This window comes from Alligator sinensis, unplaced genomic scaffold (genome assembly GCF_000455745.1).
Source record: "Alligator sinensis unplaced genomic scaffold, ASM45574v1 scaffold277_1, whole genome shotgun sequence".
Taxonomy (NCBI): domain Eukaryota; kingdom Metazoa; phylum Chordata; order Crocodylia; family Alligatoridae; genus Alligator; species Alligator sinensis.
This window is the reverse complement of record NW_005841899.1, coordinates 2,278,772-2,290,896: the sequence shown is the minus strand read 5'-3', so window position 1 is coordinate 2,290,896 and position 12,125 is coordinate 2,278,772. Positions and strand designations below refer to the sequence as shown.

General features: G+C 42.4%; 1 protein-coding gene across 1 annotated transcript in view; it reads right to left on the bottom strand.

Moving 5' to 3' along the window:
* Window positions 1-12,125, bottom strand: part of ACMSD (aminocarboxymuconate semialdehyde decarboxylase) — a 69,651-nt gene that overhangs the window by 17,185 nt on the left and 40,341 nt on the right. The window contains exons 7-8 of the mRNA XM_006018396.3: window positions 8,979-9,074; window positions 5,554-5,726 (exon numbers count right to left, since the gene is read on the bottom strand). Of these exons, the coding sequence (XP_006018458.1) occupies window positions 5,554-5,726; window positions 8,979-9,074 (269 nt within the window). The remainder of the gene's footprint in view (window positions 1-5,553; window positions 5,727-8,978; window positions 9,075-12,125) is intronic.

Genomic DNA, 12,125 nt, shown 5'->3' with positions numbered 1-12,125 from the left:
GTATGGTTAAGGGGCTGCAGACCAAGCCCTACGAGGAGAGACTAGAGAAACTGGATCTATTCAGCCTCTGCAAGAGAAGGTTGAGAGGTGACCTTGTGGCTGCCTATAAGTTCATCACGGGGGCACAGAAGGGAATTGGTGAGTATTTATTCACCAAGGCGCCCCCGGGGGTTACAAGAAATAATGGCCACAAGCTAGTAGAGAGCAGATTTAGATTGGACATTAGGAAGAACTTCTTCACAGTTAGAGTGGCCAGGGTCTGGAACGGGCTCCCAAGGGAGGTGGTGCTCTCCCCTACCCTGGGGGTCTTCAAGAGGAGGTTAGATGAGTATCTAGCTGGGGTCATCTAGACCCAGCACTCTTTCTTGCTTATGCAGGGGGTCGGACTCGATGATCTATTGAGGTCCCTTCCAACCCTAACATCTATGAATCTATGAATCAAGATCCCTGTCACATTACTTGGAGTCCAATTTTGCATCCACAGTATTGCCAATGCACATGATTTCCTTGCCAGTGTTACAATATCTGGTGTTTGTCTTAACACAGCTCCTGGACTGAAGGGACTATGTGAAAATCTCAATTGCCTTTTAAAAAAAAAAGATTAGTCTCATCCCACTTAAACTACTCTTAGAGCAGGATGCTCTTCCATATATATAAGTGGAAGTGGCATAATTTGGTCCTCAGTGAATTACTCTCTTTGTCAGAGGCCTCCTCCTACAAACCTAATTTGTGCCATTAAAAAGAATTAGTGTAATGATCATTTTTCCAAGTTTATATATATCTTAATAGCGCCTATGCTGACTTAGGTAGTTATATCTGTGGGTTGCTAATTCTCTCCTTGTTCATGCTCTCTATTCCCTTGTGCAGGGGAATTAAACTGATTTCACTTGTCCTCCTAAGTGCAGGGTGCGTGGGAGGGGTATAACCACAGAGCTCTATATTCCACTGATCCCTGACTGGCATAATTGCCTATGTGGAGCCCATTACAAACTTGTGTAACCTAAAGCAGCTCTGAGGCTGCTATTTAATGAATAAGAGCAGAAGCAGACCCTAAAGTGGTTCCCTGCCCAAATGGTTTGAGTTTGTGGAACTGCTGTGATAAGTGCGATGGGGTTTGTAAACTCTGCACAGGTTAAAGGGAATTAAGATTTAATGTGCAGCTAAAGCAGCGATTTCTCTGAGTTTCATTTGGCTGATTATTTCTGGGTCCACTTACAAGGGGCTATACAAGACTGAAAGCCAGGAAGGAAGATGGCCCAGAAGAACCCACCAGAGTACAAGGGCTCAGGATCATTGGTGGACTGAAGTAGGCAGCAGTCCAGGAGTATAATTTGAGTTGTAACGACAGTCTATTAGACTAACTCCCTCAGTGGAGCAGGGCTCTGGGCTGGAGTTTAGAGGAATAAAGTGGGTCTCAGACCCGCGACTTCTCTTCCACCTGGCCTGTTGAGGAGATATTGGTACAACTGAATCAGTACCAGCAGTAAAAATTGATTGAGTGTCCTAAGACCCTGAGTGATTAATTGCTGCAGAGTACAGAATGTCAGATATGATTTCTGATCTCTAAGAGACTGTAAATGTGGCTGGTGACCAAAAAGGAGAGAGATATCAAAAGCCCTTCCTTTTACAAAACATATTTAATAATCATAACAAGGGGACTTCACAGTAAGTTAAATATGCCAAGGAAAAGACTCTCTCCATCAAAATCTTTTAAGCGAAATAAAAAGAGAAATGGTTGTAATATGACTCAAAAAGGTGCAGTGCATGGCATGAAGAACCAGAGTAGTTGCTGTAGTTAAAATGCTGCATCAAGGAGGGGAGCATACATAGAGAGTGGGAAGTTTTTCTACATAAAGGAATAGTGTGAAAGATGATAGGAGGACAAGCCTGCAAGGAGACAAAGGGAACAGTTGGAAATGGAGGACCATTTCAGGGAGAATACATGCCAGCTTAGAGATATTCTATGTAAAGGAAGCATACAAGATTTGCATTTATTAAACTCTTGCATTTCCCTCCTATATTTCCACATTTCAGGCATTAATAGGAAGATTTTTTGGGCTGTTCCAGTCAGAAAAAGCCATTATAGTCTGCATGTCCATGCATAACTGTATTTATTAAAAACAGGTAAGGATGGATAGACATTAAAGACAACCCTGACATTTCTTAAGAAATGCAAAAGTATAGTAAGAGGATGCTCTGCCTCCCAGCATACAGGAAGCAAAAGACAGCAAATAGTTTCTCAGATTTAATTAAGAAAACAGAATCAGGTGTGGAAAAGTCATTTCCCTGTCCCTTAAACCTGCAACCTTTTCTAGACTTTCCTACTGGTTGCCATATGGTTAAGCGCACACACACAAATAAATCACAGAATAAATTACAAAAGAGACCAACGTCCCATATAATACATTGCTCATGTTTATTGTACTGGGACATTTAATTTGAAAGTTCTAGTGACAAAGTAAGAGACACTAGGAAAGCTAGTTATGTATTACATTTAAAATGGTGCATTGCTCTAAAATTGTCCAGTTACAATTTGTTTTCACTTTCCCTCCTCTTTTTATCTATTTAGTTGATGCTCAGTAAGTGTCAACAGTGCCCAGGATTATGGAGTCACTAAAGGTATTTGCTGTCACTGCAGTTTGTTTATAGAAATCGATGCTCACAGAGACAGATGAAGGCACACCTGGAGAGCCTTCCACAGGACAAATTCTGAATTCAAAGACTCAGAAAATTAAGGTTGGAAGGGACCTTAGGAGGTCATCTAGTCCAACCCCCAACTGTTCTGAAACTTGCATTGCATCCGGGATAATCATTCTTTAGTTGCATATTTGTGTGCTGCTGCTTCTCTCCTGCTCTGGTCTTGGATTCTAAATCTGAGAGTTTAAAAGATAATATTCATCAGCTAACAAGGAGGTCATGTGCATCTCAGCAACTGGGGAAGTGTTGAATCACACAGCCCCAATTCACAGTGGCCTCGCCAGTGATGACACAGCACCTCTCACAGATTGTGAAGGGGAGAGGAAGAAACCAGAAACTGTCTTTTACTTGCATAAGGACTCTGTTAACCTTAAAAGGGCATTTTAAAATTAAGGACTCTAATTATACCAATATATGCCACTTATAATTTGGTATAATTATGTCAGATAGTATTTGGAATGATTTCATTTACACCAAAATACAGAAATCATTTATCAAAATTGTGCTAGCTGAGTGCTAGGTCCAAAAAGTACCAGAGAATGGAACAGGAAAGCCTAACCATTATGATTATGTCTTATTTTTAGTAGGGTGACCCTACAAAGGCACTGGGAACCATACAGAAAAGTAATAAAGACAGTTTGTGCCACAAACAGCCACTGATCTACATGCACTGAGCCCCATGGAGACCATCTCTGTACCAAACAGGAGATAGGACTTGCAGTTCTGCTCAGTGCCATAACCTGTCTATAAAAAGGAGTGGATACATTTTACCAGACTGAATAACCACACATGGCATTGAAGATAGTTGTGGGGATGGACAGTGGGGAGGTGGGGAATGGACAGTGGCTGATGAAAGGAAGGAAGAGCTGGAGTCTGAATTTACATTTCTCTTTCATGGTGGATACTCTAGTCAGCTGCAGAAACCCTGGGGGCTGTTGCCATGGAGTACTCTAATCTTTCTGATCTTCGGAGACCCATATTGATCTTAGGGACGTATGGAATTGGGAGGTTATCCATTTGACTAATTTTAGAGAAAGGTAAACAGAGCACTTAAAAAAAAAGAGAAATTCCATCTTCAGCCTCTTCCTGCGGATGTCAGGGAGCAATCAGTTCCACTATTATTGGGGCCAGTAGTATAACTAGGAATGGGTGACCAGGCACTAGGCCTAGGTGCTGCCCTAAAGGGCTTGCCTCCAGGTCCCCTCCTCTCGCTCCATCCCCAAGCTCTCTTTTGCCATTGCATTTGCAACTTGCAGCAGTTGGCAATAGGAATCAGTGCCAACAATAAGCGTGCAAGTCTCCTGCTGCCTCCCCAGCCCTCCCTGCTGTGTCTCACACCCACTTGCTGCAGCTGCCTACCGCTTCTCTTGCTGATGAATTTGCTGCTTGTGGCAGTCAGTGGCATCAGGGCAATGCAGGTAAAGGTGGCAGCTGTGGTAGTGGCATGTGAGACGAGCCCTCAGCATAGAGCAGGAACGGCTGCGGCACTGCAGGGAAACAGTTTAAGGACAGAGCAGGGCAGGTTGCTGGCCCAGGGCACAAAATAGTCGCATCTCTGTGTGCGGCACTTCAGTACAGGGCTGTTATTTTGGGGTTTTTTGTCTCATATTTTAATTGTTTTAAATAGGAAGCTACTGCAATGTTTTCTCTTTTTGCCATAACAATTAAAATATTTGCATTCCATGCTGTTTAACATGCCATCTAACATTCCCACATGCATTCTTTTTTATTACTAACCTGCAGGACTACAGCTTCCCAGGTACAAATACTACACCACTAGCTTTGGGGGATTTTTTAATACAGAGTTATGAACAAAGCCAAGGCTGTTTTTGCAAGCTGTGCAGTCTCAGTGAGTAGTCTAATGCCTCAGGTGAGTAGTCTAATTGAAGCAGGTGATTCACAATGCATCTGAGCAAGGACTATGAGCTTTTACTGGATTGGGACTATTATTTCTAGAACTCCCTGGGACCAAATCTTCCAATGGTATAGCTCAACATAATTCCACGAATTTTGTAGAGCGATGCCCATTTATACCACCTGAGGCTCCAAGCTTAAATTCACTGGGAGAGACCCTGGTTCCACTGAAGTAAATGACAGAATTTTCATTGACTTTACTGGGCCCGAGATTTCATCTCTTTTTTACTGAGGTAATGGCACCTTGTTAATCCATTATGTCACCAGTTGTATCTATCCATCTGCACGTCTAACATCTTTAGATCCAACTACACTGTATAAAAAAAGGCTGTAGTGGTGAACCTTTTTAATAGCAATTTGAGATAAACATACTGTTCTTCTCCCTTCTGACCTAGAAAGAGGGAATAATTATATCTACTTTTCGGGGATACTTGGAAACATGAATCAATGTTTATAAAGCACTTTGAGATCCTTGGGTGGAGGAAATTTGGAAAGCAAAAATTAATTATAATAATTTATTTGTAGAATGTTATTTCTGTTGTATATTCTTATGAAATGGTTGAGCTATTGAAGAAGGCCATTCTTGACTGAAAATTAACCACTGGACCCAGCAACACACACTGGAAGCATTTAACTGGAAAGAAAAATGCCATCATTTCTTACTCACCCCATAAAGCACCATAAGATTATTGCTTGAATTCATGCTTTCACTTGAAATTCATTCCATCTCCTGCCTGTTACTTATTCCTTTCCTAATTCCACATTCTGCTAGAAAATTGAAGCATTTAATTGTTTTTGGTTTCCAAAAATATTTGAAAAAATGTTGTAATCTACTCCCTACTTCTACCATCTCTCTCTTTTTCCTTCCTCAAGATGGATTTGATACAGAATAACTCACTTGGGTGCTATCAGCCAAATGCCTTCAAAAGTATTTTAACTCACCTCTCCTATTATGTCTGTTAGCAGCTTCAGAACCTTAGGATCATGGACGAGTGAATCGGTGTAAAATGAACCAAGGTATTTCTTTGGATCGACATTATTATCCACTGCACACAAATCAGGGCGCACATTAAACCCATGGGAAATACGTCCGAGAGTATAGGGAAAAGAGCCACCTACAAAGAGAGGTTATTACTGAAGGGGGAAATCATTTCTTTGCTTTCATAAATCTGAAAATATAGGAAGAAAAAACCACAATGCCACAGACAGAGATTACTATGCAGCTATATAGAAATATACTACAGTACAAGGAATAAGAGACCATAACCAATAAAAGCCCTGTCCCCAAAACGTAATACAATAGCCAGATCTTCAGCTGGTGAGCCTGCCCAATTAAGTTATACTTGTTCACAACCATATTTGATGTGGTTCTGAAATAATTCAAGGTGGGCCATATTAAGGATAAAGTTTGTCAGTGTGTTTTGATCAGGTATGAGTCTAATGTTGATTGGAGGGGGTCACGCTAAACCAGGGGTGGGCAATTATTTGGGCCTGTGGGCCACATAAGCCGTTCGGGGACATTGCTGTGAGCCAGTCAGCACCCTCCACCCCACAACAGCCCAGAGTCTGCGCACCCTATGTGGCTCCTCCCCACCACTGCCAACAATGCACAGCCCCAGCTCTGGCCTGTGCCCACTCCAGACTCGACCTGGCTGGAGCAGACCAACTGGGTCCCCCAGTCCCATCTGGCCCAGATGCCATCTGGCCTATGGCATGTCCTGCTGCCCCCTGGCCACACAGTGGGGTGACCCTGCAGCTCGACTGCCTTTCTAGGTAGCTCAGGTGGAAGCAGCTGCTTCTGGCAGCCTCTGCCACTGGCCCCAGCCTTGTGGTACTGGCAGGGAGCCACACACACATCCCCGACCCTGTCCCAACTCACTCCCGCTCCAGACTCAGCCCTGCAGAGTGGACAAGCTCCAGACCAGCCGTAACCTGTGCACACAGCCCTGACCCCAGCCCGCCCCGTGCCTGCTCCAGACTTGCCCACCCATGCTGAGCAGTGGCAGCGCTGGGCAGAAGCTGCTGTTCGGTGCGGGCGTAAAAGCAACTCCTCCCCTTCACTGCTGCTGGCTTCTTGTTGCAGTCGCCCAGAACCTGCACCTGGACTGCCTCCATGGCTCCTCTGCACTGCCACTGCTGCCTCTAGTGAGTGCAAAGGAGCCACCGGGTAGCTTGGATGCAGGCTCCAGGCAGCTGCAGTCTATAGCCTGGGCTCTGGGCTGGCCCAGGAGGAACTGAGGGACCTGCTGTGGGCTGGGCAAAGTCCCTCTGTAGGCCAAATCTGGCCCATAGGCCATATTTTGCCCACCCCTACACTAACCTGTCATTGCATTAACCAGTGCAGAAAGTGCACACTGCAGAGGCTCGGCATGAGGAAGAGAAGCCTAAAGACAGTTTTAAATGATGTCACAGGGATAAGCTCTACAATACTTAATGGGCATTGGCAGGAACCTTGTCAGGCAACATAAGTGCATGGAAGAGAGACTCTTCTCTAATTTGTACATGGATGAAGGATGGGCTTAGCATTAGTTGTAAATTTTTCTCCATTTTAGTTTGCTTGGCAACTGATTAAACTCCCCTGTTTTATAGGTATTAGCTGCTTGTCTCTCTAATCTTTATAGTTAGAAGGAAAAGCTCTGAAGTGTGAACCAAATATAAATTGATGTCTGCCTCAGCTTGCATCTTCAGAGTCCACCCAGCTCCACGTGCCTATATAGGTATCCTGTATATAGGTTTTGTACTATACACCAAGTTACTCAATGTTAAGGAAATAAAGTTAGCCAAAGAAACTTCATTATTAACAGTGGATATGACAGCAAGTCTTTTAGGCACTTACAACCCTGAGAGAAAAATTCAAAGCTCTGCTGAAATTAGAATTTTTTTTCCATTTTACTTTCTTGAAACTAGCATCTTCATACAAGGCTGCACTTAAATAGATGCAGGAATAATTGCTACATTGACATTTCTCTTTGTCAGTGTTGCAGTAATATTTGAGGAGTTAGAATACAGCTTGGGGAAAACTAATAGAAAACCATTCTGCATAGAAAGGAGGCTTCCCAGTGCTTCCTGGCATCTCTAATTGCTAATGGGAAGCAAGGGAAAATGCACATAAAAATAAATGCTACTTGATTTGGATGCATCTGTTGTGATATTGTAATCACTACAAACAGAGATCTTTCTGCTGCATTTTAGTTTGGTTTCTCCATTAGCTAATGCTCTTCTGTGTTTCCTTCTGCCTAAACTGTGCTCTTTTTCTTTCTTTTCTCTGACAAGAATGGCTCCTTCCTCCTATCTTTGAATTAGTGCTGGCTTCTGTTAGTGATGGCTTCTGATATTGCAGAGAGAAGATGGGGGCAAGGGAGAAAGAAGTGCTGAATAGTCAAACAGCTCACTTTCTGTTTTTCTGATGCTCCCTTTGCTAAAAATGTTTCCAGGCAGATGATGCTGAAGAAACCATTTCTCTACATAGTCTGTAAATCATTCTCTCTTATTATCATATTACAAATACAGAACTGGGACAGGCTATACCAAAAAAACCCTTAAAAAGTGCTTTCTGGTGACTTGTGGCTGGTGAGGACTTTTTCTTATCACTGTCAGTTAAGCTATGTGGTCAAGTGAGTTTCTATGACTTATCAAACCATACGGGAGAGATTCTACAATATTTATATGCAAAACTCCCACTGAGTTCCCTAGTTTGAGTCCTCAGAGAATCTTTTTATGAAATAAACTAATCTCATTTAAGGATGCCACTGGGATTCTTGATCCATTTTTGATTGCTTGGGATAAGATTTATGATAACCCATGGACCCTGGGCTCAGCCTAAATCTTTCCTTATGGAAATCCCCTACTGACTCCTATCATAAAGGCAATTTTGATTCTAGTTCAGTTCAAACACTGACGTCAACAGTGATCAACAGGGAACAATTTTGCCGAAGAAAGAACACTGTGGTCTCCAGATCTCTTCAAGCCCTCTCCTCTTGGCTGAGACTCTCAACACAGATCGCAGATGCTAATTACTGACAATTGTGTCTACATCACAAATACCACCACATGGCCACTGGAAGTAGGACTGAAACAGCAAAGCCTGTTCTACTGGAACACAGGAATTAAATAGGCTCAGTAGGAATGATCAAGCCTTATTACTTTTTTTTCTTTTTAAAGACTTTAAAATGGCTCAATCCTCTTTACTCAACCTTATTAAGACAGGCAGGTCTCTTTCTTTAACTAGACATTTTTGTTGTTTCATCTACTTTTCAAATATAACACAGTTAAATGCTTGAAATGGATCTCCTAATAGGCAAAACCAGAAAAGATAACCATTCAATAATGTTCAGCCAAGGAAGTGGTTCATGAGATATATTACCTACCTCCATGTGCAAAGCAAACTTTCAGTTTAGGAAATTTTTCAAAAATTCCACCCATAATCATTGAGCAGATGGCTACAGTTGTTTCTGCTGGCATGCCTGCCAACAAAGAAAAGTTTTGTGATATAGACTTCATACTGAAGTTTTAGTTTTATACATTAGTGATGTTTCCCTCAATATCCTCTGTATTTAAAACCAAAGGTAACATCTGCATTGCAAATAGCAACTCCATAAATTATTTCTTATGAGAAAAGCACTACTTGAACCAGCCATTACTTAAGGTTCTTTAACTGTAGTCAGAAAGGAGGGATAGAAGCTATGCACTGAATTTGCATCTCAAACCTGACATTTAAGACTTTTTTACACTGTACAAGGCAGTGTACAAGGCAGTGTACCGCACGGACATACCCAATCCTCTGAGTCTGGGCATTATAACAGCACAGAGTGTTAGCACAGTGAAAAAAGGTCATGAAGCTGTACTGCTTCTGCTACTTGACTAGCATGGCTATCTTTACATGGCACTGCATTGCACAGTGCACACATCTTAGTTTCTCTGTGCTTTGGGCCAAAACATTAGAACGTGGGTGCTTAGATTTATGGCACTGAAAGACATATCAGATGCCTAACTCAAGCAACGGGAGTTGCAGATATTTATCATCTTAAGGTCACCTATGGGCCTTATGAAGAGCCACAAATCTCTTAACCGAATCTCTTCACCAGTACAAATTTGGAATCAAGAATTGGCAGTAATGAGGGCTGTTAATCTTCGGAGCCCAAAATCGCGGTATTATGGACTTGTGGAGCTTTACCACTAGGTATTGGTCTACTACCCGACCCCATCTAGTGTCTGAAAATTACATATACAACAGGCTCAGGTAAGCTTCAAACAACTGGACCATATTGTTATAAATTAGTTAATGCGAAACAAACAATAGGACTTTAACAGATAGCAAACATCTATACGAGAACAGGCAATACAATGTAAGGGTGTGTGAGATAACATAGACAGCAAAGGTGGCTCTCTCACCACACAGCAGCAGACTGCTGTGTACTTCTGAGACTGACATCGAACAGCTCTCACACAGTCCTGAACACACGCACTCAGACACACATATCCAGTGCTGCGCTGTCTCACAGGTGTGTTCCTTTTAACAGGGGTGTAGGTTGTAGCTGTGTTGGTCTAAGGACGTAGGCAGGCAAGGTTCTTCAGGTGAATCTGATATCTTTTATTAGACCAACTTAAATAGTTGGAAAATTTTTTCTTAGCAAGCTTTCGGGTTTAAACACCCTTTGTCAGGCTGAGGAAGCATCTGCAGTCTGTGCGCGCTCTTCCTGGATGAAAGTCATATTCCATGCATTCATTCTATGCAGGAAGAGCACACACACACACCAACTGCAGATGCGTCCTCAGCCTGACAAAGAGTTTTTAAACCCGAAAGCTTGCTAAGAAAAATTTTCAACTATTTAAGTCAGTCTAATAAAAGATATCAGATTCACCCAAAGGACCCTGTCTGCCTGTTCTTTTTAACCACACCAGTCAGATCACTCCTGCCAATTACTTAGTTAACTGATTACTCAGGCAGAAGCACTGTCACTCAAACATCCATCACACCTTTAACCAACCTGATGATGACTTACCTCAGAAGGCGAGAGACTCATCTTGCAACAATTTACGCCACTGCTCAGTCCTACACTGTGCTTGCTCCTTTCAGAGAAATAGGTCCTGACATCAGAGTCAAGAGCTCACTGGGTCTAGACCAGTGTTTCTCAACCCATAGGTCATGACCCAAAAATGAGTCACAAGAATATATGAAAGAGTCGCGAACAAAACTTAAAAAATGGATCAAGTTGACAACTGAAGCCTGATGCCCTGCTCCTGCATTTGTTCAAGTAATTTGCATTTTCACAGAGCCCAGAGATAACTCACCACAAAAGACATTCCTGCCCAGAAGAGCATCCATCTTTCTACTCTTCTGTGAAATATGAAACATCATAACCAGAAGGAAATATATCCTGCTTGCCACCAGACAACTTTGAGGTAAAAAGACTGCTCCAACTTTTCCCTGAGCCTAATCTGCATAAAATAAACTGTTCCAAATAGAAGATTTTGCCAAACCTTCAGCTCTCCTATGAAATATGAATTTTCATTTCTGCCTAGGAGAACCTTTACAATCTTTGCTCTCTCCTATGCCTGAAGAAGGGTGCCTGTGCCCAAAAGCCTGCAAATAAAGATTTTTTTTTGCAAATATCTAGTTAGCCTAATAAAAGATATCACCTCTGCTGTGAATTCTGATTTAAAAAAATGGATTCTTCTTTAAAGGAGAAAAACATGGGAAACCGTGGCTTTTCCCTTGCAGGCTGGCAGAGCTCCAACCTGCTTGGGGCTGCGGAAGGCCCCCTGTCCCACACACTGGGGGTGGGGGGCAGCAGGTCAGGAGTGAGGGGCGCTGGGGTCGGGACTGGCCATTGATGTTTACAAATGGATCCTGGTACAAAAAAAAGTTTAGAACCACTGGTCTACAGCCCTCCCTCCTGACTCCTAGTCAGACTGAGCAGGTGCCACATCTTCCATTAATCTCAAGTGGACTTAGATGTTATCGGATGGTCACAGCCAGAGGATGGGGCCAACACTTATATGGGGCTCTATATAATGAATATGAGAATTAGTTTTTAGATTGTCATGGTCTAATTGAGGAGATATAACAATTTTCAGCTCTTTTAATATTGTGTATATTAAACCTGCTGCAAGCAGAGTTATCTGATAAAGCATTCAAATGGAGAGAGCAACTAGTTGCCTGCTTTCACTGCTGCGGATAGCGGTGGATCTGAACTGATATCAGAAGTGCCAGTGCTTGGGTGACAATGGTGCTGTGAGCTTTGGACTGGAAATGTTGTGCGCAGCAATGAGATGTTTTACAAGTGTAACAATGGTTGCAACACCAAAATACCATATTTACTTGAATATAAAATGAGTTCTTTCCCCTCAGTCATGGGAAAAAAGCCCCTTGTCTTATAATTGTATACAAGGAAACCTCATTAAATACACTGTCTATCATTAAACTATTGCTAAAAGCAGCATGTGCTCAATAATGGAAATCAATTATGAAGCTGATTAAATACAGTCAACACAAGCCTCAAATGTCTGGCAAT